The sequence below is a fragment of the Microtus oregoni genome, unplaced genomic scaffold (genome assembly GCF_018167655.1).
Source record: "Microtus oregoni isolate MIOR12 unplaced genomic scaffold, Mior012 000004F_ref0000308, whole genome shotgun sequence".
Taxonomy (NCBI): Eukaryota; Metazoa; Chordata; class Mammalia; order Rodentia; family Cricetidae; genus Microtus; species Microtus oregoni.
Genome location: NW_024543063.1, coordinates 44770025 through 44797979, shown reverse-complemented (window position 1 = coordinate 44797979; position 27955 = coordinate 44770025). Strand labels below are relative to the sequence as shown.

At 47.7% G+C, this 27955-nt stretch overlaps 2 protein-coding genes across 4 annotated transcripts in view; both read left to right on the top strand.

The window, feature by feature from the left end:
* Positions 1 to 7434, top strand: part of Sf3b3 (splicing factor 3b subunit 3) — a 40989-nt gene extending 33555 nt beyond the window's left edge. For both annotated transcript variants that reach the window (XM_041650362.1, XM_041650363.1), the window contains exons 19-26: positions 324 to 529; positions 624 to 780; positions 2157 to 2282; positions 2755 to 2967; positions 3598 to 3696; positions 4948 to 5091; positions 5575 to 5679; positions 6043 to 7434. In XM_041650362.1, the coding sequence (XP_041506296.1) occupies positions 324 to 529; positions 624 to 780; positions 2157 to 2282; positions 2755 to 2967; positions 3598 to 3696; positions 4948 to 5091; positions 5575 to 5679; positions 6043 to 6183 (1191 nt within the window). In that variant the 3' untranslated portion in view covers positions 6184 to 7434. The remainder of the gene's footprint in view (positions 1 to 323; positions 530 to 623; positions 781 to 2156; positions 2283 to 2754; positions 2968 to 3597; positions 3697 to 4947; positions 5092 to 5574; positions 5680 to 6042) is intronic.
* A 3498-nt stretch (positions 7435 to 10932) lies between these two features.
* Positions 10933 to 27955, top strand: part of Il34 (interleukin 34) — a 57567-nt gene continuing 40544 nt past the window's right edge. The window contains exon 1 of one of the 2 annotated variants that reach the window (XM_041649525.1): positions 10933 to 11097. The gene's annotated coding sequence lies outside the window, so the exon portion shown is untranslated. The remainder of the gene's footprint in view (positions 11098 to 27955) is intronic. The other variant, XM_041649523.1, reaches the window with a different exon arrangement.

Here is a 27955-nt window from a genome sequence, read left to right as displayed (position 1 = left end):
GGTTCCCCCCCCCCAGAAATTGTTTGCACTTCTCAGATGTCTAACTACTAGTATTTGGCTTTCCTTTTAGTGATCTCCTTATTTGCATTTCTCTTTGAATTTTTTTTTTTAAATTTTATATTTGAGTGTTTGAGTGCAGACATGAATATGGTGTTCAGTATCTTTTGTAGGGCTGGGGTTCTAACTCAGATTGTAGACCACAAGTGCCTCTGCCAGTGGAGCTGTCTCAGCGCTCTTAAGCCTCTGTTTGGGGGATTCTGGTTTGAGGTGACAGACTTTTTACTACTTCTCATTTCTTACCTCTTCTTGCTTTTTGCATTTAGGAAATGGTGGAAGCAGCAGGAGAGGATGAGCGGGAGCTGGCTGCAGAAATGGCAGCAGCATTCCTCAATGAAAACCTCCCTGAATCTATTTTTGGAGCTCCCAAGGCTGGCAACGGGCAGTGGGCCTCTGTGATTCGTGTGATGAACCCTATCCAGGGGAATACGCTAGACCTTGTCCAGCTGGAACAGAATGAGGCAGCCTTCAGGTAGGATGTGAGATTATCTGGGTGTTGGTAGTGTGATTGAGGGTTCTTGGGGTTTTGACTAATGCCTGCCTTTCCCTTCTTTGTCTGTTCGTAGTGTGGCAGTGTGTAGGTTCTCCAACACTGGTGAAGACTGGTATGTGCTAGTGGGTGTGGCCAAGGATTTGATACTGAGCCCTCGCTCTGTGGCAGGGGGCTTTGTCTATACATACAAGCTTGTGAACAATGGAGAAAAGTTGGAGTTTTTACACAAGGTAAGAACCAGCTTGATTTTTGTTTTGTTTTGTTTTGTTTTGTTTTGATTCTCTTGGATCTTATATTTTACTGGATTCTCCCATTTTGTGCTAAACTTCTGGGTCAGGTCTTTGGTTTGTGGGTGGGGGATTAGGTGTTTTGTTCTTGTTTTGAGACAGTCTCGCTTTATGAGACTTAACCTCATGAAGATCTTCCTACCTCTGCCTTCTGAGTGCTGGGATTACAACACCATGCCAAACTGAGTTGAATCTTTTGGACAGTAGCTTGTTGACTAATTGATCTTTGGGAAGCATGTGGAACATACCAGGACCTTCATGCTTGAGTGATGTTCCTGTGCCTGGCGCAGGAAGCCTGGCTTCTCACCACCTACAATGGTGAGAAACACAGTGAATTGGCCCCTTGTTTACTGTGTTACTAAGCAGGCAGCAATCCGTGTCTAGAATTCATCATCAGCTAAAGAATTAACAGGTTCAAGGAAGTTACTCTTTAAAAGAACAGTTTTAGTTTGGGGGAACAATAAGCATTCTGTACATGATGCTGGTTATTACTGCACAGTGTGAATACACTTAATGCTACTGAAATATATTCTCTAAAATATAATTTTTTTTAAATATTTATTTTATTTATTTATTATATATACAATATTCTGTCTGTGTGTATGCCTGCAGGCCGGAAGAGGGCACCAGACCTCTTTACAGATGGTTGTGAGCCACCATGTGGTTGCCAGGAATTGAACTCAGGACCTTTGGAAGAGCAGGCAATGCTCTTAACCACTGAGCCATCTCTCCAGTCCCCTAAAATATAATTTTTTGTTATTTATCTTTTACTACAATCTAACTAGTATTTTATGTTCTGTCGTCTATTTAACAGTATCTGAATCTGATGCTTCCTCTGGGGAATATAAAATACCATGCTCCTTTATGTTAAATATCTCTGTCTTAACAGAGAAACCCTGTCTCGAAAAACCAAAAAAAAAAAAAAATATCTCTGTCTTAAAACTAAGGTGTCACTTTTCAGTACATTCTCTTCCTTCACAAACCTCAGTTGCTTCTTCAAGCTTGACTTTGCTGTTAGTCGTGCTGTTAGCAAACTAGTACAGGCTTCTGAGCAGCACTTACCAGACAGTGAGTATGCCTTACTTGCGGCATCTCTTGCTGGGTAAAATGTAACGTGTAGGACCTTTCTATTCAAATGCACTGTTTTGTGGGGACTAACTGCTGCATGTGCAATTTATTTGTATGGTGAGCAAAGTGACACTTGCTGTCTGTCTTCTTGATGGCCGTTTATAGAAATAGTTCTGTGTCAAGGGTTGGGTGAATGTATTGTTGGCTGTGTGTTCTCTGAGCGCTGCCATGACATTCTTTTCCTTTCATAGACTCCAGTGGAAGAGGTTCCTGCTGCCATTGCCCCATTCCAGGGCAGGGTGTTGATTGGTGTGGGGAAGCTTTTACGAGTCTATGATTTGGGGAAAAAGAAGTTACTTCGAAAGTGTGAAAATAAGGTAAATGCACTGCTGTGGGCAGGATGGTAGCACCAGTCCTTAAAATCATTATTTCATTGGGAGTATCTTGAAAAAGAGACAGTAGATGATCTCATTTCTTGACTCCTCCAAACAGAATTGGATTTCTGGGACCAGCCTAGTGGGAGGAGAGAGCTGATTCCTGAAGGTCATCCTGTGACTTCCACGTGTGCATATGTATGTGCACATACACAATTTAACATTTTTAAAGCCAAGCAAGGACAAGGGATTGTAACCGAGTGGTAGAGCACATGCCTAGTGTGTGTATCGCCCTGTGTTTAAACCCAGGACCCTATTCCCACCACCACCCCAAACCATCTGGGTACTTACTGTAGACTGTTATTTAATGTTTGCAGACTGTATATTGTAGTTGAGGAAACCTGAACTTTTAGGTTCTGGATTATAGATTCTCAATTCAAGGATTATACAAATTGCTATCTTTGTTTTTCCCTAGCATATTGCCAATTACATATCTGGGATCCAGACTATTGGGCACAGGGTAATTGTGTCTGATGTTCAAGAAAGTTTCATCTGGGTTCGCTACAAGCGTAACGAGAACCAGCTCATTATCTTTGCTGATGACACCTACCCCAGATGGGTCACTACCGCCAGCCTTCTCGACTATGACACGGTGGCTGGGGCAGACAAGTTTGGCAACATTTGTGTGGTGAGTTGGTATTGGTTCTTTGGTGACCATGACGTGTGGGAAAGCTGGCTTGGTTTGTGGTGTGTTTAAACAAAGGAGCAAAGATTCAGAAAATTAAGTATAGGTATAGAATTCAGTCCTATTCCAGTCCTACCCTTAAGAAAGTCTTTATGTTCAACCTGTCCTACCTCTCTGGGAAACCTTAGGCCCTGGTTCACCTTCATTCTCTCCTCAGGACCTGGTTCAGTAATGATGAATTCAAGCAAGGTGCAGTGCCACACACCTTTGGTCCAATAAGCAAAAGACAAAGGCAGGCAGGTGCCTATGGTTTTGAGACCAGCCAAGGCCTGAATCGTAAGACACTGTCTCATAAACAAAGATGAGTTTAGTTTGAGCTAAGTATTTTTTTTTATCTTTTGCCAAACTCTTGATATGTGGTTTTCAGCCAGCTTGATTTCTTATACATTTGTGGTCTGTTTTTGCTCTTAGCAGTGTTGAACCCTTGTTTGTGGCTTGTTCTCTGTGACTTCTCACTAATAAACAGCAGAAGACAGGCTCTGTCTAGGTTGTTTGCTAAGACCCAGGGCAAATGTGCTGGTGAGCTGGGTAAGCTTGCACAGGACCCAGTCTTAAGATGGTATCCCTTTTTAGGTGAGGCTTCCACCTAACACCAACGATGAGGTTGATGAAGATCCCACCGGAAACAAAGCCCTGTGGGACCGGGGCTTGCTCAATGGGGCTTCACAGAAGGTAAGATTGCAGAAATAGCCCAAGAGAAAGCACACCCAATACCTTTTCTATGGTCTTTCATTTGTAATGTATGGATATTGAGGTTTTCATAAGGGGATCATATCACCATCCAATCTTTATAAGCAAAATTTTCTTTTCTTGTTATGGTTGTTGTTAGGACCTGTCCTGGAACTCAATCTGTAGACCAGGTTAGCCTTGAACTCACAGAAATCCGCCTTCTTCTGCCTCCCGAGTGCTGGTATTAAAGCCATGTACAACCACTGCCTAGCAATAAACAAATTTTTCTATTTATGATTTATATTTATTATTTTTAAGTGTGTGTGTGTGTGTGTGTGTGTGTGTGTGTGTGTGTGTGTGTTGTAGGTATGTGCACATGAATGCAGGTGGCTGTGGAGGCCAGAGGAGTCAGGTCCCCATAGAACTAGAGTTTATAAGTATTTGTGAGCCACCTGATATGGGTGCTGGGAGTCGAGCTCCAGTCCTGGAAGTGCAGTGCATGCTCTTAACCACTGATCCCCTTTTTAACCCTAGCATGTATGTCTTTAATGAACATCTTGATTTATTTAAAAAAAAAAAAACAAAACAAAAACCAAAAAAGTTCTATTTATCCTAGCACTGGGTCATTGAGGACCTGGGTGGTTTAATGATTTTCTTTCTTTCTCTCTTTCTTTCCTTCTTTGGAAAGAATCCCAGTGTCCAATTACCCCGAAATGTGCTGTATAACACAACCCACCTGTACTTGTCTAAAAAGGTTTTTAAGTGGTAATTGATGGTTATAAATTATCTGAACTTTGTGCTTTTGGAACACAGAGCTTTAAGTGATAAAAAATATTAAAGCATCTTTAGATTTGTTTTGGGTTTTATTTTATTTTTAAATATTTATTTATTTATTATGTATACAATATTCTGTCTGTGTGTATGTCTGCAGGCCAGAAGAGGGCACCAGACCCCATTACAGATGGTTGTGAGCCACCATGTGGTTGCTGGGAATTGAACTCAGGACCTTTGGAAGAGCAGGCAATGCTCTTAATCTCTGAGCCATCTCTCCAGCCCCCTTGTTTTGGGTTTTAAAGGCTGGCAAATGGTGCTAAGGTGTGACTTAATTGGTAGAGTGTTTGCCTGGCATTCATGCCTGAGGCCTACAGTTCCATCTCTAGCACTACAAGGGGAGAGGTGTGTGACATGCCTGGAGCCTCTTAGAGATACAGAACAGAATTGGGGAGGGCTTACCAAACTGTTTTTGATTTGCAGGCAGAGGTCATCATGAACTATCATGTCGGTGAGACGGTGCTGTCATTGCAGAAGACCACACTGATTCCTGGAGGCTCAGAATCACTGGTCTATACCACGTTGTCTGGAGGGATTGGCATCCTTGTCCCTTTCACGTCTCATGAGGTTGAGTTCCCACATTTCCTTTTCCTTATTCTTCTCAGATTGTTTCTTGGTGTTGAATCTGCCGTTACTTATAAGTAGTGTTCTAGAAATTGTATGAGGTGGCAGTTAACGTGCCTGGGAAATAGAATCTTGAGTTCTTTGAGGAAGGTCCTCTGTGCCGTGGTGTAGGTACAGGGTTATATTCTGAGCCCAAAATCTCAAAGCAGTAGTCCAAAGACCAGGAACGATAAACTGAGATTGATGTCTCATGGGACATGTTTGCTTGGCAAGAGTCAGTGACTTAGAATTGGGCATGGTGTCTCATAATGCCAAGACTCAGTAGGCCACTGTCCAGATGATTTCAAGTTGAAGGCCAGACTGGACTGTGTAGTGAGACCCTGGCTTTTGAAAGCTCGATGTCCTGTCTGTACTTTGTTGTGGAAAGCATAGTCCAGCAGTTGAAATCACTTCTTTCTCAGAGATAGATTCTGTTTCTTCCTTTAGGACCACGACTTCTTCCAGCATGTTGAGATGCACCTGCGATCTGAGCATCCCCCTCTTTGTGGGCGGGATCACCTCAGCTTTCGTTCTTATTATTTCCCTGTTAAGGTAAGTTGGAAAGGGAATCCTAAGCCTATTCACTGACCTTTTCTGTTGGCCTCTATTTTTTTTTTTTTTTAATCAAGTAGTTAGTTCTAGCTCAGTGTAGTGGTGCATCCTATAATCCCAGCATTGGAAGACTGGTAGGAGGATCATGAATTCTGAACTCAAGTGGGGTATTTATATAACTTGTCTTTGAAAATCAGTTGGGTTATACTCAGTGGTGGAATATTGTAGTCAGAGACAAAGCTGCACTGGGTTTTGCCAGTCTGAACCATGGCTACTCGGGTGTGAGCATGAGTATTTTCATAGTATGTACCTTTTTCTTTGGATATCTTAATTTTTTCCTTCTCTGACTCTTCCATGTCTTAGAATGTGATTGATGGAGATCTTTGTGAGCAGTTCAACTCCATGGAGCCCAACAAGCAGAAGAATGTCTCTGAAGAGCTGGACCGAACCCCACCTGAAGTGTCCAAGAAGCTTGAGGATATTCGGACCCGTTATGCTTTCTGAGCCCATCTTCATCTGGGGGCTCGTCAGATCGCCCCTCTTTGTTCCCATCACTGCTGTCTGGCTTCTGCCGCATGGCAGGAGAAAAGTGGTGTGATAACTAAGACTGTCATGTTAGAGCCAATAGCTCTGCACCCTCAGCTCCTCCTTTGCAACAACTGCTTCTCCTTACAGTTGGCACTGAGGTCCGCTCCTCCACATAATGTGCTTCAGGGTGGAACACGGTATTCCTTATTCCCAAAGCCATCCCTAAATTCTGGCTCTTGTCTACTTTTGTACACACTCTTAATTTTCATTGTTTTCCTGTAAATACAGTTTTATACAATGTTGCTTTGTGAGATGGAGGGAGGCAAGCTAGGGTGCAAGCCATGCTGGTTGCAATGTGGCTTAGTTCTGCCCTCTGAACCCTCCCAGATATATAAAACTAATTTTTAAGGTGGCCAGCATCAGTGTGTCTTTTTCTGGGGAATTCAAGAGAAAAGTTTGATCCTAAGTTGGAACAATAACTAAATGTTACTTCTAGGTGCCTATGTACACATCTTGGTTCTAGTGGTTTCTTAAGCCTGTTTTTGTTCTTTGCTATAGAGGTAAAACGTGTGCTCACCAACCATGTGAGCATAGCCCCTCTTACTCTTGGATATTGTAAAGGAAGGGGTGCTGTCCCTTCCCTTCAGATCTTTGCTACTCTGAAGTCTTAAATTTGGCATGCATGATTCCCAGATGAGGAGTCTGATTTCACGGTGCTTGCTTAAGTGGCTCCCGAAATTTTGAGTCTGGTGATTAGGAGTCACTGAGCACAGATGAACTCACATACTAACCTACCCCTGGAGACAATCATATGGGCCCTACATAGAGACGCATAGATGACCTGGGGGAGGATGTATCTGCAGCACATATCTTGGCCAGATTGCAGATTGGCCTTGAGGAGTGTGTCATTAGGAAGGACTACCTACTGCCGTCCTTTTGGCCCCAAGTGACTTACTTTCAGAACTCTTCAAGCCATAATTGGAAATTCCTCTAACTGGCCAATTTTATGGAAAGCCCTAATCTTTTTGTTTGTTTTGTTTTGATGTTTGGTTTTTTTTCGAGACATGGTTTTTCTGTGTAGCTTTGGTTCCTGTCCTGGAACTAGCTCTTATAGACCAGAGCTAGCCTCGAGCTCACAGAGATCCCTCTGCCTCTGCACATTGAACCTGGAGATACCCAAACTCACTGCTGGTCTCGGTGTATAATAAAATAAAAGTTGAATTTCTCCACTTGACCACCTAAATTGACTAAACTCTCTACTTATTATCTGGTAAGAATCGTGACTGGGAGTGGTTACACATAATTTTTGAGTGCTAGTGCTGGCTTCCTCAACGCAGTAAGCAAGTCAGGCTGGCCTGCTTCTGCCCTTCTAGTGCTGGAGCTGCGGATGTGGACTGGTTCCCAGCTTTGTAGTGTAGAGTGGGTTTCTGATACCTACTGGGTCTGGCATTAGAAATCTCAGTTCTGCTGGGCCCTGGTGACGCACACCTTAAAATCCAGTACTTGAGAGGTAGAGGCAGACGAATTGCCGAGTTCAAGGACAGCCAAGGGATACACAAAGAAACCCTGTCTCAAAAAATAAAGTTCCCCTGTTTAAAACAAACTTTAATAAGTGTGTAGCAAATGGGTGAGGCTGAATTATTTAAGGATACCACCATGGCCAGCTCAGTGGATTGAGCAAGCAGGTAAATGGGGAATTGAGAAAAGGGGGGGTCATGTAGGTTTGCTCTTACCCTCTAAATCCCCTGCTACTGGGGTCTGAGAGCGGACGCAGTGCTGCTCAGCTGCCTCAGCTTTTCCCTGACCTCAGGGCAGGGGATTTGCAGATGTTGCTTCCTTTGGAAGATGTCTTGCCAAGAATAGCATTCTTGTGGGGAAGGGGTTCAAGTTGGACTGTTCCTGGAATGTTGCTGTTTTTGGTTTGTGCAGATGCATTGCTTGCAGGACAGCTGCTAGGGCTGGGAATGTACTCCAGGCTTGCTGCCTCACAGGGAGAGGGCAGGCGTCCAGGATGCCGGGTGCTCTCAGCCTTTTTTGAGAGCCGGAAATGCTGAGGTATTTTTTCATCTACCCAGCTTTCAGGATCTGTTAATTCCTTAGTTCTGTTTTTCTATTCCAAGTAGAAATGCCATGTTTGTATGAGTCATCCACTTGTTCATTTACATATGAAATACTGTACATGTGTATGTTTTAAGTTTATTCATGCTTTAAATTAATCTCTTGAAAGCTTGTCCACAAAATACTGGTTGGAGAGCAGATAGCTAGTATGGGCACATGGCAGAGACTGAGCACTTAAGCTTCGCTCTTGATTTTCTGGGGAACTGAGTTCTAGTGAACTAAAGCAACAGTATTAGCTGGTTGTCAGTTTGAACCAGCATAAGCAAGAGCTGTTGCTTGCAAAGCTTGAAAAGCCAGCATTGGAAATGTTGGCCACTGAGGGTCATGAGCACCAGTTCTATCCTGGGTCTGTTCTACCACCAGGTTGGAAGAGAGTGTCGGTGACCTGACAGCCTCCCACTGAGGATGGAGCAGAGTGAGGAAGCGTGGGATGTTGAGTCTCAGAACTTAAGGGCCAAGTCTAATTTCCTCAGGTCAAAAGAGCACAGCTTGGGAAGTTTTAGGAAAAATCAGAAAATCCTGCATCTAAAAATTGAGGCAGGGTAGGCAGCCAGTAAGAAACCTGTCATTCAGACCCAGGACTTGTCTACATAGACTGCTGGTATCCACTCAAGAACCTCGCTTTTGAGTGTTTAAGTCCGGTGCAAGTGACCTAGACCTCACTAGCTGTGACTGGCACTTGTTCAAAGCAAAACAGCAAGTACTAGTTGGAAGTTACAGTTTCAGGAAAGAGGTTCACTTTGAGGTTGCTGAAGGGCTGTCTTCAGCTCCACCCGGACAGTCAGAATCCAGAGCTAGCCTGCCTCTTTCTGGCCCCTGTCTGGATCTCATTGGCAAACCACACACAGACCCCTTCTGTGAGCAAAAATAATGAAATAAGAGGTCTGGTTTTGTTTTTACGTTTTACTGTTTTATGGCACATACTGGCATATGCATGGTATGTGTAGGTGTGTGCATTCAGGGAACAACTGGTAGAAGTAATTTGTCCATGTGGAACCTTCAGGTCAAACTTACATTGTCAAGACTTGGCAGCAGATGCCTTTACTGGCTGAACTGTCTTGCCAGCCCACGAGTTGCTTTTGGTAAGGTTTGGGAAGATTTTCATAGGCTCCTTTTGAAAGTCCATAGTAATATGTAATCAGGACATGAGGATAAAGACAAGTACTAGATTTGCTCTAGGCCTTGGACTGATGCTGTCAGACACACAGGACTCTTGCCCTTAAGTAGCTGGTGCTGTAACTAGAGAAGATAACTTTACCCACGAAGCCTTGAAAAACGTCTGCGAGAGGCCATGTGGCAAAGAAATCCTTGGAAAAGCATTGGAACAGTGGAATCCACTAACTTGAATGTGGCTGTTAACAGGGGCGCCGACTGTCCTGAGGGTGGTCCTGGCTCTGTTAGACCTGCTACCTAGAAATGGGACACCACACCAGGTCAAGAGACCCAAGAGCACAGCAGTGCTGTCTTGTGGCTGTGTCCTCATCTCTACCTCTTCTGCCTGACAACGCCTTGGCAGAGCTGTGCAGGACCTGCGCAGTGTGGTTCACAGTGGCTGCTGCGAGGGGGTGGGGAATGCTGGGTGAATTCCAGTGTGGGCATATTGTCTTGCTGCAAGTTCAGGGAATCCAGTTTTCTCAATCTAATTAAGAAAGCATTTCTTGAACAACACTCATTAGCATTTAGAATAGGGCAAGCCCTTGTGTCCAGACCAGGATTCCCAGCCTAAGCTTCGAGTCAGATGTTAATTGAGTGGGCCCTGACAGAGGAAAGCACAGCTCCCTCCCTTGTTTGATAACATGATGCCTTCAACACTCCACCACCACGGCCACCATTGTGATGTCTGGTGCTGGAGGGGCTGAAGGATCCTTTGGGGAACAGGGGTAGCTACCCCTAACTATTCCAAATACAGTCATAAAATTAGGGCAGTGCGGTAGCGCACACCTAGAATCACAGCACTCCAAAGCAAAGCTCTAGACCAGCTTGAACTACATAGCAAGTTTGAAACTAACCTGGGCTACACTGAGACCTTACTTTAAAAAAGAAAAAGTGGACTCTAAAAACTTAGCAAAGAAAGTGGTGCTGTCCCTGCCGCCTAGAGCCAGCCACTCAGCCTAGTCACCACTACCAGGTAAGCAAAAGTAACTGGGTCTACAGGTGTGGCTGAGACTCCGGAGGTTTCCATGAGGGCTGTCTTGGGCTTTGTGATTAGACCTCGGTAACCAGCTGTGGAATCTTGGGTAGATACACCACCCTGAGCTCAGTTCCCTGTCTGTAGACGGGGTCGACTGGGTGCTCAGCAATTGAGACCCCAACAAACTTCCCTAGCCACCGTCAGCTATGGTTCAGTGTTAGAATGTAGAGAATCTTATCTGATTCGAGTACTCTGGAGAGGGCCTGGAATTGTCCCTAAAAACCAGTCCAATATACAGAGAAACGAGGGTTGGATTCTAAAGACACCCCCATGCTCACCCTCAGGGCTGTCTGTCCCCTTGCCTTGGCTGTGTTTGAGGCTCTCTCCTACTCCACAATCCAAGACAGGCTGGGGCCACATGGCCCCGCCCCACCCAGCCCTTGCTGGCTCCCGTTCTAGAATCAAGTCTGAGCTGCTGTAGCTTGTGTTCCCCACCCTCTGACGGGAAGACTGGATTGTAGGCTGAGGGGCCGTCACGGCCTCTCCCACAGGACATTTACTGCCACAGTCCCAAGGCACCTGCTTCAGGCCTTGAGCAGCTTGAAGCTTCCAGCAGTCTGGAGAAGCCCACGTTCTGACAGGTGAGCAGGGAAACAGCCCTCGGGACTTGGTTTCACATGGCTGCTGTGATGGATGCTTCTCCCTCACTAATTTAACTGCTGTTTCACTCTGCTTCAAGTCAGAGAGACTTGAGCTGGAGTTGACAGGAGGGTGCTGACAGAAGCCCAGAAATGCTATAGACTGTCTGCTGCAGGCTTTTAGTCTTTAACCTGTGCTTCAGCAGCCTTGCTGGAGAAAAACAGAGCCATATAACTCAAATTAACTTCCCCGTGTGGCCGTGTGAGTTTTGTCAGTGAGCAAACCCACATTCTGAATTGATTTTGGCTTCCAGAGAATGGCAGATTGCCTTAGGTCTGTACATCTTAGTGTGCTATGTGCATGAATTATTGCTTGTATGAACCTCCTAGTCAAAAGTTAATTGAGGCTAGCTGGCACGGTGGCACACACCTGTAATTCCAGCACGTGGGAGGTGGGGGTAGAAGAAGTAGTCATCGTTGGCTACTTAACAAGTTCAAGGCCAGCCTCCAAATAAAATAAAATTTAAAAAAAAAAATCTTTAAAAGAAAGGGAAACACGGGGCTTAAGAAAGAACTCAGTCCGTAAAACGCTTGCAAGGCACTGAAGACCTGGGTACCTTCCCTAGAACCTGTGTGAAGAAACACTGGGCATGGTGGCATGTTCGCAATCCCATGCTGGGGAGGTGGGGACAGGTGGATCCTTGGGGCTTACTGGCTGGGCAGTCTAACCTGCTTTGTTAGTTCCGGGTTAGTGGGAGACCCTGTCTCAAAAAGAGGTGGGCAGTGACTAAGAAATGACACACAGAGTGGTTCTCTGCCCTGGACATTGCGACACACACGGAAGAGCGGCAAAGGGGAGCCAGTGTTTCTGAAATGACAATAAAGTTCTATTTTTACATTTTGCCCTTTTTAAAACTTTAGATAGGGTCTCATGGTGTAACCCTGGCTGCCCTAGAACTCACTCTGTAGATCAGGCTAGCTTCAGACTTTGTGTGCATCTGCCTCTATGCCTGGCATAACCATCATTTTAAGGATCTAGGGGGTATTTGTCACATTAACAAACCTAACTCACAGTGTCTTTGCTCCCCATGAAGCTCAATTGTTTCTCGATGGTTTTGGAACCTAACTTCCATGGAGGACTGTGGAAATATTCTGGCCTTTTTATCATCACTGTTCTTTTTCCTTTTCCCCAGAGTGTATTCTCCACCCAGAATGAACACTAATGAATACTTGGGGCAAAGGGCAAGGACATTTTTGTGATGCTACTCACATCATACATGAGTTAGCTCCTTCACCACGAGTCACAAGACATAATTATTCATTCCTGGGCCCTTGATGCTGGGATGGGGTGAGAGGGGACTTTCCCTCTCAGGGGATTTTTCAGGAAAGAATGGGGAGCAATGTTGCATAGTGCTTAATAGCTTGGTAGTGCTTAATAGCTTGGTTTGTATGCACATAGCTGACTGATCTTGAATTCTTACCTAATAACGTCTGTTGTTCCTTGATTTGAATGTACAATAGAGATTAGAAAGTTTCTTGGGGGTTTTGGGAGGAAGGTGGTATGCACAGTGCGTCTGACTTACCTCATGCTCCCGGAAGCATCCAAAGGGCTCTTCCAGCCTGGGACTGTCCCTGGGCTGTTACCAAGCTGAGCAGGATGAGAAGGTCTGGGAAGGGCATGTTCTTTCCAGACCTCTGAACTGAGTAAAGGCTTGGTGGCTGATAGAGGACTTTTTTTTTTTTTTTTGATTTTTCGAGACAGGGTTTCTCCGTAGCTTTTGGTTCCTGTCCTGGAACTAGCTCTTGTAGACCAGGCTGGCCTCGAACTCACAGAGATTCGCCTGCCTCTGCCTCCCGAGTGCTGGGATTAAAGGCGTGCGCCACCACTGCCCGGCGACTTTTTTTTTTTTTAATTGACCTCTTGTCCATCCTGAGGCCAGAAAATTGGTTGTCAGGTCTCAAACCTCCTTTGAATGACCCCTGGCTCTGGCCTCCCTCCCTTTCAGGTCAGGAATTCATCCTTCACTTCTGTATTAGTTACTTTTCGGTTGCTATGGTGAAATGCCGTGACCAGTGGATTTAACTGGCCTATGGTTCTGGGATATGAGAATCTATAATGGCAGAACAAAGGAATAGTGGCCGGCGAGTAGAGCAGCAGCTGAGAGCTCACATCTAGATCCACGGGCAGGAGGCAGACCTCACTAACTAGAAACTTTGGAGCCCACCCCTAGTGACATACTTCCTCCACTTAGCTCACACCTCCTAGTCCTTCCTAATATTCCCACCAGCTGAGGATCAAGTATTCAAATGCCCGAGGCTTATGGTGGACAGACATCCCATTCAAAACACCGCACCAACACAGCCATCTTCCACAGCGTAGGCCTAAGTGATCTCGGAGAAGTGGGAAATCCCAGGAAGTCCGTAGGTGCCTCTTCGGGTCCTCACACTGCAGCTGCTGTGGTGTATTGCGGGGTATACATGTGGTGCAGCATAGTGAGCCTTGGCTCTGCAACCAGTTAGGTTGGATGGATCCCCCTGCATTTTGTACTACTTGCTACATCTGGGAGGCCATGGGCCATCTCTCCACGTACCCAGCTGCCTTATCTGTGACATGGAAGTGTGAACACCTGTGCACGGTTGGCATGAGCCAACACAGGTAAACATCTGCTAGTTAGCCCATTATCATCAAAGCTTTGGGGAAGGTACCAGAATAAACAACAGAGACAGATAGAGAAACGCATTCATCTTCTCACTCAACAAACTTGTGAGAGTAGGTGGGCATAGTATTAGGAACCCAAGGTAAGTAGGGGCTCTTCCGCTTTTGAAATAGGCCTGGAGCTTGTATGTAGAAAGTAGGGGTGGTGATCCTGTCCTCTGGGTCTTGAGGAAAGCTCTGTGCTGAAGAATGCATATCTCCGGATGAGCAGAGACTAGGAGAAGGGACAGGGACAGCGAGGGCTAACACTGAGTGAGTTTGAGCTAGGATGACAGGTTCTGGTGGGCTCCCAAGCTGGGCAAGGGAAAGGGGGCAGAGGAAGACATGAGGTGGGTCAGTGGGAGCCACACTGAAGAACACTGGAGAAGTGAGAATTGTAACTTGACCTCCTTGAGATCCTGTGCTGACAGCTTCCAGGCATGGGGTGGTGTTGGGAACCTGGAATGCAACCAGCCTTCTCCCATACCTCAGCTTCGGTGACACCCAAAATAAAGAGCTGTGGAGGGTGGGAACCTAAGGAAAGGCCTGGCACAAGGAGGCATGCCCTGAGACTTGGGTACTGGGACTCTGGAGATCTGGTTCTAGCCCCTCCACCGGAGCACATGGATCTCTTTAGGTGACAGCCTGGGACAGTTTCTTACAGCAGTTCTGGAATTCTTTAGGAGTTCTCTGGAAGCTATGGCTGCTGCCATCTCTACTCTAAACCCCTTCCCCTGAGACTGCACTGTCCTGGGGCTCCCTGACTTGGCTCTGGGAGAAAGAGACATCATGTCTGAAAGTGCAATCTGTTCCCTGAATCTGGAAATCTGAGAACTCTGGTCCCCAGGCCTGGAACAACCCCAAGGGAGTTCTGTGTTCTGGTGTCATGCATGCTTGTGTGTGAGAGCCATGTCCCTCAACTATGGGACATCTCTTGGGACCTGAGCTGTACTTGGCCTGGGAACCTGCCTCTTAAGCTTCCCAGAGATTTCCATGCTCTCGATGCATGGTGGCCCAGAAGGGGAACCAGCCAGGCTGCCCCTGGGGCCCTCTCCAGGATGGGGGATGTGCCTAGGTTGGGACAGGATGTGGCTTTAATTAGGAAGGTCCTGGTGATGAGTACTTCCTGGCAGCCACAGAGGAAGATCAGCCCCCACTTTAAAGCTTGCTGGGGTACCAACCCATCAGATTTCACAGCACACGGCCATACAAGATCACACAGCAGGATCCAGCTCCTGTCTGGCCTGGCCACTCACATATCCTCTCCAGCATCCCTTCCTTCAGCCAGCACGTCCCCGGCTCCCTTGTCTTTTGATTTCTCTGCGTCCTTGGTGTCTCTTTGCAGACAGTTTCTCGCGGGCTCATTTCTCCATTGACAGTTCTGTTGGTGGTGCTGAGTGTACCCACACTGTTACTCCACTGATCTTGCCAGACAGAAACTCTACCTGCTTAGCCACTCCCCAGCCCCTCTCCCCAGCTCCTAGGAGCAATCTTTCTACTTTCTCCCTCTGATTTTGACCATTCCTCTAACTGAACTTGCAGACTCTCGTGAACGCTACATTTTCACTTGGCAAAATGTCTTCAAGGTTTCTCCAGCTGGAGAGTGTGGTGTGGTTCGCTTCCTTCTCCAAGCTGAACGATTGTCTATTGTGTGTGTGTGTGTGTGTGTGTGTGTGTGTGGTGTATACATGTACATTTTTTTGCTTATCTACTCATTTTTTCTTGAGGCCCCGCCACACACTGCTCAAGGGTCCCATGTCTCCACATCCCTATCAAAGTTTATGTTCTGGCAGTCCTTGTTGATAGCAGCTATCCTAATGCCTGTGTTGGTGTCTCAGAAAGGCTTTTATTTATGTCTCCACCATGACTAATGACCTTTTCATATACATGTTGCCTATTTGTGGATGATTGTTAGCAAACAGCCCTTTGCCATCTTCTAATTAAGTTGTTTAAGTTCTCACTGGGAGGGGGCTGGAGTGATGGCTCAGAGGGTAAGAGCATTGCCTGCTCTTCCAAAGGTCCTGAGTTCAATTCCTAGCAACCATATGGTGGCTCACAACCATCTGTAATGAGGTCTGGTGTCCTCTTCTGGCCTGCAGACATACACACAGACAGAATATTGTATACATAATAAATAAATAAATATTTTTTAAAAAAAGTTCTCATTGGGAGGAATTCTTTATAGATTCCAGGTGTTAACCCCTTGTCGTCGAGGTCCATCCACAGCTTCTTCCCTCTGCACACTGCCTTTCACTGTTGGTTGTGTCCCACGTACACAAACTTTTACACACACACACACCCCACACACCACATCTTCTTTATTCATTTTTGTTTGTTTGTTTATTTGTTTTTTCTGAGACAGAGTTTCTCTGTGTAGCCTCGACTATCCTGAAACTCACTCTGTCGACCAGGCTGGTCTCAAACGCAGAGATCTGCCTGCCTCTGCCTCTTGAGTGCTGGGATTAAAGGTCTTGTTCTTAAAAAATATCCTTTGGGGTCCCCCGCCCCGCAGCAAACTCTGGCGGGTCCCAGCAGTGCCGGGCGCTGGCTCTAGAGTCCGGCACCCGAGCAAGCGGCTACAGCTTCTCACCAGCGGGAGGGCAGGCACGCGGCGGGTCAGACATATAAACACAGAAAATAGCCATAAATGTTTATTAAAAAGGGGGAGGGAGAGAGAGAGAGAGAGAGAGAGAGAGAAAGAGGAGAAAGAGAAGAAGGGAGAAAGAGGAGGAGAGAGAGAGAGAGGAGAAAGAGAAGAAGGGAGAAAGAGGAGGAGAGAGGCAGAGTCCCGTGTGTACACCGCGGGGGAGGAAACAGAAAGAGGGAGCAATGGCGGGCAAGGTCAGAGGTTAAAAGGAGTGGGCGTGGCCAGGGCAGGGACCAAAAGAACAAAAAAAGGTGTGCGCCACAACCACCCAGCTTCATTCTTTAATTAAAATTATTCTTATTTCTTTATCCATGTCTCTTGGTTAAAAGTTAATCCCATGTCTGTTGATGCACAAACTTTAAATTTTGATGTAGTTTCACTTGGCTGTTTCTGCTTTGGCTACCTGCATTTTTTTTTTAATGTGTAAGGTGGTGTTTTTACCTGTATGCAAGACTATGCACCACGTGCCTGCAATGCCCACAGAGGCCAAAACTCTGGGACTAAAGTTATAGACAGTTGTGAGCCAACATGTGATTGCTGGGAAACAAACCCAGGTCCTCTGGAAGAACAACCAGCGCTCTTAACCACTGAGCCGTCTCTCCAGCCCTGCTGCCTACAGTTTTTTGTATCCTGTCTGAGAAACAATCACCAAGTCTAAAGTCACGGAACCTTTCTTCTGTTTTTCTTGTAGGAGTTACTTTTCAGTCTTGGCGTTCTTAAGCCTCTTATCAGCTTTACTGCTTTTTATTATACGCGATTATAAGAAATACCAGTCCAGGGCTGGCAAGATGGCTCAGAGGGCAAAGGTGCTTGCCTCCAGGCCAGATGGTCCGAGTTCAGTGTCCAGGAACCACATGGTAGGAAGAGAAAGCAGACTCCTGAAAGTTGCCCTTCCCCTGTGTATGTGTGTGTCCCTCTCTGTGCCTGTCTCTCTCTCACACACACACAAGTCAACACGTCTGAGCACACACTAAATAAATGTAATCATTTTTTAAATGCTAATTCAAAAATACATAAGTATTTCTAGGCTGGCCTGTGAATTCACCTCCCTCTTGCCTTAGGCTCCTGAGTCCTATGATTCTAGGCCTGTGCAACTTTCCTGACCGGGCCCTATGTCCTCACCTCTTACACTCTAACTGCACAGGAATTGTTACCAGGGAATTAAAATGTGGGTTCTCGTGCTGGAGGCCTGATATGGAGCCCAACAGGCTGAATGTTTCTTCCAGACCTTTAGGGGATGATTACCAATGCTTTGATTAAGCAGCCACACTTGGAGCAGTGAGAGCGTGCCTGTGTAAACGCCCAGGGTCACTTGTTCACACCTCTCCTTTACCGTGTGTTTCTTCCCCCTCCTGACAGTGTGGTATGCAGACGCCTGTTGTAAGTGCAGGGCTCTGTCTTCCTTGCAGGCGGACGAATTTAGAGCATGCCAACCCTCTATGTTCCACACGGCACAGTGGCTCATGCCTGTGACTCTGCCTTTACTTCCCTGAAATAATTATTGGTTGTATCTCTATGAAGCTGACTGGAATTTGGACACCAGGTGTGTCTGTCCTCGAAGGAGTCGCTCAGAAGACTGATCCCTTAACCTCGAGCCTCTGTCCATCTCCAGTGGGAAGAGGCAGAGTGGTAAGGGCCGGACATAAAACACACGAGTTAGTCGGGTGGGGTAGGCAAGGGCGGCGTGGGAGAAGGCAGCTGTGGCTCAGTCAATGCTCGTAGCTCCTTGCGAAGCTCCAGTAAGTCTCTCCCACTTCACAGATGAAGAAACGAGGCAGGCCCAGACAGCCCCAACCACCCGTGATCATGCACGAAGGCAGGGATGTGGAAGACATGGAGATGCCTGGTTGGCCTTGAGCTGCCCATTGCTCATGCCCCCACTAGATTCTAGAATCTGCACCACAGTCAGGGTCTCTGACCGAATGACCGAATGATAATCCAGGATTCACCTGGCAGCTGCTGGCCCATCGGGTGGCTAAGTCAGCCCTTCAGCCCAGCTCCCACCTGCCCAAGATGCAGGCCTAGGCTCAAGTGTCGGCTTCAGGGTTGCCTTGAGGGAATTGTGAGGCCTAGAGTTAGTCTCACAGTTCCTGGGAACCGTCTCCTTTGGTGCCATCAGCGCCTCCCTAGTCTGGCAGGCCATGGATGGAGTTTGCACCTTGGTGTAGCCTCCAGTGGACATTGACCAGCTGGGCAGTAAGGATGGGGCAGCAATCTGGACAGCGGCAGACAGCCTTGGGCTTGAATCCTAGTTTTCTTACCTCTGCAGCACCTGTGACATGGACCCATGCAATGGGATGAAAATGGTATATCCCCAGACTGCCTTATGGCTATTAAGATGGCTGCCAGGGGGAGGGAGGGGACAGAGAACAATATGGAGAGATTGGAAGCTCAGGCACTGTTGGTAGCACAAGGGAACATTGGCCGCTCCTCAAGCAAAGGAAGAATTACCATAACCGGTAATTCCACCTCTGGATATGTGCTGAAGAAAATCAGAAGTGGAGTCTCCAAGAGGTATTTATACAGCCGTGTTCATAGCATGTTCACTTTCCTGTTAGTCAAGGGGTAGGAAGCAAGCTACCAGCCATAGTCAAATGGGACGTGTCTGTACAGAGAATACTAGTCGGGTTTAAAAAGCAACAAAATGAGCCGGGCAGTGGTGGCACACACCTTTAATCCCAGCGGGAGGCAGAGGCAGGAGGATCTCTGTGAGTTCGAGGCTAGCCTGGTCTGCAGAGTGAGTTTCAGGACAGCCAGAGATATTCAGAGAAACCCTGTCTCAAAAACTACAAAAGAAAAAAGAAAAAGAAATGAAAAGAAAAGAAAAAAGAAAGAAAGAAAGAAAGAAAAGAAAATTCAGTCACATGCTCCAACATGGATGAGCCTTGAGGACGTCACACTAAGTGAAACTAAGTGAACTAAGCCAAATACAAAAGGACAGAAACTGAAAAACTGTATGATCCTGATTCCACCAGAAAGTAGAATGTCAGGACCTGAGAGGACCCGAGTGTGGAGACAGTTTCAGTTTTGCAAGCTAAGAACGTTCTGGAGAAGGGTGGGGACGAAGTTGCACAGCAACACGAATGCTCAATGTGCCTGACCTATGTGCTGAAAACGATTCAAGGGCAAAGCTGGTGATGGCCTTGAGTGCTGACCTTGAGTGCTGACCTTCCTGTCTCCACCCGCCAAGCGCCAAGTGCTGGGGTCCTCTGGGCCACCGTGCCCAGGTGCTGAGGGTTGGCCCCAGGGCCGTGTGCTTGCTGGCAGGCACTCTACTGACCCAGCTGCATTTCCAGGTCTTAGCTTTCCATTTGTTTTGTGTGCGTGTTTGCATTTCTGTGTGTGTGTGTGTGTGTGTGTGTGTGTGTGTGTGTGTGTGTGTGTGTTTGAGACAGAGTTTCTCTGTGTAACAACAGCCTAGGCTATCCTGGAACTCACTTTGTAGTCCAGGTTAGCCTCACACTCACAGAACTCCATGTTCCTCTGCCTCCCAAGTGCTGGGATTTTTTTTTTTTTAAACCCACAGTTTTACAAAAACTTCCTACAGGGATTCTGTGAGTATTGAGAGGGGCGATACCCATGAGCGTTTGTCTAGGTCTGTGGAAATCAAGCTTGCTGCAGCAAGCAACATTGCCGACCTGGGCACTGAAGAGTTGCTCAGTCTTCAGCAGCTGCTCAGAGCTTGACTGCAGTCATGCGTTTGGGACAGCCTTGCTGGAGGAGTGACTTGGCCCCGCTCAGGGGATTCCTAGTGCTTATGAATGGGTCGATTCCACGCATTGAAAAGTCCCTGGCAAGAAAGCTGGCTTTTCATGGGGAGCATTAGCAGGGCAGAGAACCAACTATCGGCACGTGGAGCAGGCTGCCTCATGACTGCTGAGTTCCCTGTCAATGGAAGCAAGTCGGGAGAGGCTGGTGAGCTGCAGAGGAAAGTCCCAGAGGACGTGAGGACAAAGCCAGGGTGTCCCTGAGACTTCGTACCTTTCTGACGTGATCAGTCCAGGCAAAGTTACATGTAACAAACGTGTGCACAGTGGAGCCCAGGTCTGGAGGAGTTGAAGACAAACCTTGACCCCAGTCCGCGCACAATGACAGCTGTAACTGGGCCATGCCCAGTGCTAATGTAAACAGACGGGATCTCAAGTCCTCTCCTCAACCACCTGACAGGGACTATTACCACGTGAGAACCAGACCTGGGGTTAAGTTGCTGCCAGAGGCAGCCAGCAGCCGGTCTGTGGGACTTGAACTCACACACTGTTCTAGACTGGAGACTCCCTGTCCACCTCTCCCAAACTGGCTGCTCCTGCCCTCTACGCTCTGCTAGGTGCTGAGCCAGCTGCCTCAGTCCACCCTCATCCCTGACCAAAAAAGTCAGCACTGCCCGCTTCTAGCCTGGCTGGTTTCACACAATTAGTAGGTACTGGCTCCCCTGGCTCAACCTGCTTGGTGTTACAAGATCTGATGACAGTGATGACCTTGACCAGGAGCCACCTTCTTCCATTAAATGCAAACTCCTAGGTTAGAGTGTAGTTCAGTTGGAGGCATGCTTGCCTAGCATGCACGAAACCCTGGGTCTGACCTTTCTTTGCTGCAGAAACTGGCATAAAGGTGCATGCCTATAATTCTAGCACTCTGGAGGTGGAGACATGATATCAGAAGTGCAAGGTCTGGCTATGTGGTGAGTTCGAGGCTAGCCTGGGCTACAAGAGACTCTCAAATGAAAAGGTCAAAATCCTGCCCATTGTGTTGAGTTCAGTTTGTTTTGTCTTTTTGGTAACTATGTATTTGGAACCCTGGGCTCTCGGGATGCCAAGACCAGAATTTGCCTAGCACCGTTTTATCATCTGCTGGGCTACAATGCCATCTTAATGGCGGTGATTCAGTGGCTTCTTCTGACTCTGCTCTTAGGCCGGATGGCAGTGCTGTTCATAGCTGCAGTGGCAGAGGTCCAGCCGGGACGCGGTTTATCTAGAGTGCTCCTGTTAGCTGGAAGTGCGGACTGAGAGGAGCTTCTCCATGCTGCTGTGACAGGCAGGGAGCAAGGCCTCTGACAGACACTAGCTCAGGACTCGGGGAGCCCACCAGATGACGTGGGGTTGTTGGTACTGCAGGTGATGAAACTGACCTCAAGATCTCTGCTGCCTGCTGGATCTAAGGGCAAACACTGAGTGCCCCTCACTGAGGTGGAATTACAGACATGCATACCCTCCCTTCCGTTCTTTCAGTGGCTGCCTCAAGGCCCTGGGTGGAGCTTTGGGAAGGATCCTTTATGATGGACAGAGAAGCTGCTTAGGGGCTCCCCCAAGGTCCCACAGTGGGAGAGGGTGGTAGCCCTCAGGCTCTTTTCCTCCCCCTGCACGGGGTGGGCATGGTTCTGTACTCTTTCCGATAGCTTCCCCGGAGGGGCTGTCCCAGGCGCCAGTGAATGATGAGGCATAGGCTGCAGACCAGCTGGACCAGCTAAGGCTGGAACCGAGCCAGGTGCTTTCCGCAGTTCCCCACGGGCAGGAAAGTGACTCCCTGGGCTGCTTCTCGGGCGACTCTGCCGCTTGGTTTTGCTGATTGCCGCTCCCCTCTTGGCAGGTGAGAGAAGGGCACTCCTTTCTCTGTCCATGGAAATTGTGCAGGCACATTGTTGCTTACTGCCACAATAGCGTCGGAGTTCTGAACTCTTGACCTGGCCTTTGAGGCATGGCTGTCTGGAGGAAGAGGAGGTGGAGAGTGGGGGGGGGGGGGAGGCTGAGCCAGATGATGGAGATACACGAGGTCTTGAACTCCGTCTGTCTACCTGCAAATCTATGACATTTCCGGAAAAATTAATGTTTAAAATATTTCTTAAAGCTTTCTTTAAAAATGAATCAAGGGTGGGGATGAGCTTAGTGGTAGAACACTTGCCTAGTGTGTATAAGGCCCTGGGGTGCAATCCCCAGCAACGAAAATGCAAAACAAAATAAAATAAACCATGGATGTGGTGGTGCTTACCTGTAATCCCAGCACTTGGGAGACAGAGCCGGGAAACAAAAAAACAAAACGGGCATATGCCTTTAATTCCAGGACTTGGGAGGCAGAGGCAGGTGGAACTCTTAGAATTCAAGGCCAGTCTGGTCTACAGAGTAAGTTGCAGGACAGCCAGGACTGTTACACAGAGAAACCCTGTCTTGAAAAGCCAAAAGAAATTAAAAAAAAAAAAAAAGCCAAGTGGTGGCGGCTCACACCTTTAATCCCAGCACTCGGGAGGCAGAGGCTGGTGGATCTCTGTGAGTTCAAGGTCAGCCTGGTCTACAAGAGCTAGTTCCAGGACAGGCACCAAAGCTACAGAGAAACCTTGTCTTAAAAAAAAAATAGAATAAAATAAAAAATTAAATATATATGTGTATACACATACATACATGTACAGATTTACATAATTGAGCAGATTTGAAGTGGATATGCTCTCCTCTAGGACTGGAGACTTAGAGACTCTGGGCTACAGTGGGGGAGGGGGGCTAGCCTACCCTGATATACTCAACTAAACACACAGAATCTGTGTTCAGACCCTGAACCTGCAAGATGCCCAGGTCTCCTCACCAGAACCAGATCATGCTACCCTCTGCCTGCTTGCCTGCCTGCGTCCTCTCTCCCTCCCTCCTTCCCTCCTTCCCTCTTTGCCTCCCTCCCTCTCTTCCTCCTTCCCTCCCTCCCTTCTTTTCTTCCTTCCTTCAGTCCTTCCTTCTTCAGACTTTTTAGCTGCATCTGATGGCTGGGTTGGGGGAATGTGGCTTTTCTCTTTTGCTGCCAGATTCTTCCTGCACTGTGGAGTTCTGTGATTGCATCTGCTTAAGTTCAGTGGTTTCCTCCTTGCTTGCTGTGTGACTCTGGTTCCAAGACCCAACATTCTTTTGACCTCCACAGGCACCAGGCACACACACGGTGTGCAGTCACATGCAGGCAAAACACTCATACACATAAAACAAACAAACAAAAACCCTAAAAATAAAAACTGCAATAAAATAATTTTTTTAAAAAAATTTTATTGCATTATAGCTGGGTGCAGTGGCCCACACCTATAATCCTAGCACTCGGGACAAGGGCAGGAGGATATTGAGATGGAAGCCAGGCTGGGTTACACATTTAGATCCAGGCCAGCGTGGACTATATAGTAAGACCCTGTCTCAAAACAACAGCAAAGAATAACATTATTGCATTGTAGTGATACCACAGGAAAGTCCAGGCACTGTGGCTCACTCCCGTTAATTGGGAACATGAACGACAACATACAAAGGCAATAAAAAACAAGGGACTGAGCCAAAGAAAACAACTCTCCCAGGTTTCTTGCCAAAACATAAATTATTCTGATCTCCTCGGACAGGTGTCCCATTAGTTTTCAGACATTTAAATGCACTTGATGTACTTCCGGATCCTTGGCCCAGGGATTCCGCTTCCTGACAGGAGCCAAGTCTGCACAGAGTTGTCTGCACAGATACCCCCTGAGCCTAGCTTGTGTAGCATTTAGATAGCAAAGGGGGCTGGTGAGATGGCCAAGCGGACAAAGGTGATTGTTGCCAAGCCTGGAGAGCTGATCGCTCGAACCCACACGGTGGAGGGAGAGAACCTGCTCCCATAAGTTGTCCTCTGGCCTCCACATACGTGCCACAGCAATCATGTGCATGCACACACATGTGCATGCAAGCTCAAATAAATAAATGAACACATGTCATAAAAATTAAATGCCTAAAGAAAAAAAAGAAAGAAAAGAGCAGATTACAAAAGGCTAACAATTGGTAACAGGAAGCAAACTGTCTATACCGTGGGGTACTTCGCAGCTGGTAGGAAAGGGAGGCCAGATCCCAGATGCCCAGAGAGACTGACTGAGCGAGGTATGAATCAGCATTCTGCTAATGTCCACAGAAGACATTTCCCCCAACTCTTCCAGTTTTGAAAACGGGAAGCAGGGTATCTGCAGGTTTGCACTTCTGATGGCTCCGAAGGAGGCTTCTTCCAGGCCAGTGCTTGGCAATCTGGACTTGCTGCCTATCACTCTGAATGATCTGTTTGCAGAAGGCCTTTTATCTGTGTGCATCTCTCCTCTAGTGAGGACACTAGGCACCTGAGTTTGGTTGCCTCCTAATCTGGCCGCATCTCAGTGCACAGCATCTATTAAGGTTATCTTGATTTTTGTTGTTGCTACTTTAGACACTCCATCCCTCTGCAGTCCGGCTGGCCTGGAACTCGCTAATGCAGCCCAGGCTGGCCTCACATTGGTAGCCATTCTCCTGCTTCAGCCTCCGGATCATTGGGATTACAAGTCATGGAGGTCAGCTCTGCCAAGACTGCTTCCAAATCAGATCCCACGCTGAGTTCCAGGTGGCTGTCAGGGTGCCTGCCATTCAGCTCGCCACAGGCATGTGCAGCGTGCTACCCTTGGAGGCAGGGAGGTGCCTGGAAGCTCTGGTGTGGTTTGTCAGGGGACAAACACAGAGAAGTGTCTGGAAGGAAGCACACACATGCTCAGAGATCCCTGACAGGGAATGAAGGAAGGTGATCTCATGCCACGCACCCTCCTGCCCTCTTCAGGGCTGAGGCTTGCTTGGTGCATGCAGTGAGAAGGGCAGGGGGCTGGGAAAGGGAGGACGGCTGGTAGAACCCATCTGCTCAGTCACCTCAGCCTCTGCTGAGGGGGACGGGGCCAACAGATCATTGACCCTGGTGACAAGTGCTTCTGAAAAAGTTCTGTAACAATCCTCCTCCCTAGGCTGTGTTCCACGTTCAGAAAATCAGCTTCCACTACGCCTCAGGAAGAACTGGACTCTTTTGATTTTTTAAAAAATATTTTTATGGTTTATTTTAACTTTATTTTATGTGCATTGGTGTGAAGGTATCAAATCCCCTGGAACTGGATTTTCAGACAGTTGTGAGCTGCCATGTGGGTGCTGGGAATTGAACCTGGGTCCTCAGGAAGAGCAGTCAGTGCTCTTAACTGCTGAACCATCTCTCCAGCCCCCTCTTTTGATTTTTTTGTTTTTTCAGTCTTCTCATAGATTCTCATGGGTGGTCTGTGGAAGGAGTGAGGTGAGTGGCCATTTCTTAGCTTTGTGTTATTATTGTTGTCTTGTTTTGAGACAGGATCTCATGCAGCCCAGACTGGTCTCTTACTGGTTGTTTATCTAAGATGATCCTCAGCTGCTGATCCTCTTGTCTCTGCCTCCCAAGTGTTGGGATTAGAGGCACGCACCACCATGACTAGTGTGTGCAGAGCTGGGGATGGAACACACAGGTTTGAACACTTTAGGCAAGCGTTCTACTAACTGGTTTCTCTCTACTTGTGAGGCCCCCCTCCGCCTCCTCCCTCTCTGTGCCTGTTCGGACTAGTAGAACCACCTCTCCCCCTCTTGGCTTCTTGCTCACCGTAACTTGGCATTCCCACCCGTGCCAGCTGCTGGATTCAGTTTTGCATCTTGGTGTGCCAACCCCCTAGGCGCATGAGAGACACTCTTCTCAAAGATGCAAAGAGAGCAATATAGGCTTTCTCTGCTGTTCAGAGTGAACCGGGGAATTCATGACCTGATTGAAAAGTATCTGCTGCCAGATGAATGGGAGGTAGGGTGGGAGGCTGCGCGTAACCAGGGCAGGCGGGAGCTAGAGTGAGGGGAGTGAAGAATGAGGCTGGGACCACTTCCCATCCAGGGCCCCAGATCTTCCCATCCACTTGGCCTGGGGATCAGGGACCACAGTTGCCTTCCCTCACAGCAGCCAACGCAGATACAGGAGAGTGGAAAAGCCACCCTATCCCTCGCCAGCAGGCTCTTCAGCTTTCATTGCTCACCAAGTAATGCTTAGAGTCAGAGGCCTGGAGTCTGAGGCTCTTGTTCCAGCAGGGTCTGGAAATTCTGGAAACGTAAACCTGGAGGGGTGATCAGTTCCGTGGCTCTGTGACTATAACAGAGCCAACCCGGGCCAGAGCTGGAATGAGAGAGAGGGCCAGGCCTGGGGATAGGCGAGGGTGTGGTGCCCCCAGCAGCATCCACGGAAAAGTGAGACATGAACCCAAAGTCAACAAGTGTAAGGCCAACCTCCCGTGCGTGCCGGGGGCAGGGAGGACACCCCAACAACAGGAAACAAAGCTGCTCTGTTCACCAAGAATCCTTTGTCTCCATTGTTCCCCTCCAGGAACACTCTTGAAGTCATGAAAGAGCAGCCAGCTCAGTCCAAGTCCCTGGCATCTGATCTGCTGTGCCTGGTGGACCGGAATGAGGAGGAGGTGGTGGCAGGGAGAAAAGGAGAAAGGGAAGGAGGAAGAGATGGGGAGGGGAGAGGGGTGCCAGGCAAGGTGCAGCAGTTAAGATGAGGTGCAGGCTGAGTTAACAGAGGAGAGCGGGGACTGACTAATAGGTGCTGGGGGCAGACAGCAGTTGGTAGCCTTGTGTGGCTCAATGGCTGCAGTGAGGATGTGCATGCACAGGCGTGTGTGTGTGCGTGTGTGCTTTGCCTTGTCTGTGCGAGTGTGTGTGCACTTATGCATGTACAATGTGTGCATATGTTTGTGTGTTCAGGAGTGTGTGCTGGTGGGTACCTGTGCGTGTGTGTGTCCATACAGGTGTGGAGATGATTTCTTTGCTGGTGGGGACGGGAGGGCATTCCTGTGCCCAGTGCAGCAGGTGCTAAGGGTGGCTAAGCTGTGGCAGGATGGGGGCCTGAGTCCCTGAGTCCCAGTGATCCTGGCTGCCTGAAAAGCTGTCTAGTCTTGTGGGGATGAGAGCCTTTTTGGGTCTCTTTGAAAATAGAGCCCCCCCCCCCCAACGCCGGGAGGGAGGCTAAGAAGTTTTTCCTCTCAATCACAAGATCTTGGTTCAACACCTAGCACCCCGCCCCATTTCCAAGGATCTACTTATAGGTGAGCCCTTTTGAGTTTTTAAAGAGCTTTTTACATGTATTTATTTATTGCGTGCATATGTGCACATGCACGTGTGCCATGGTGGTGTGTGGAGGTCAGAGGACGACTTGCAGGAGTCAGCTCTCTCCTCCTGTCGTGTGGTTCCCGGGGATTGAACTCAGGGCACCAGACTTAGCAGCAAGCTCCTTTACCTGTTGGGACATCGTGTCAGCCTCCTTTTGAATTCTTTCTTTCTTTCTTTCTTTTCTTTTCTTTCTTTCTTTTCTTTCTTTCTTTCTTTCTTTCTTTCTTTCTTTCTTTCTTTCTGAGACATGACCTACATAGCTCAGGCTGGCCTCAAATCAATTACGTAGCTGATTTTGAATGCCTGATCCTCCTGGCTCCGTCTCCCAAGTACTGGGATTACAGGCATGCATCACCATGTCTAGTGCTCTTAAAAACTTTACAATAGTGATAAAATATACATAACATAAAATCTACCCCTTTGACCGTTTTAAGTGAGCAATTCAGTCACATTAATACATGCAGGATGTGAGCCGGGCGGTGGTGGCGCACTCTTTTAATCCCAGCACTTGGGAGGCAGAGGCAGGTGGATCTCTGTGAGTTCGAGACCAGCCTGGTCTACAGAGCTAGTTCCAGGACAGGCTCC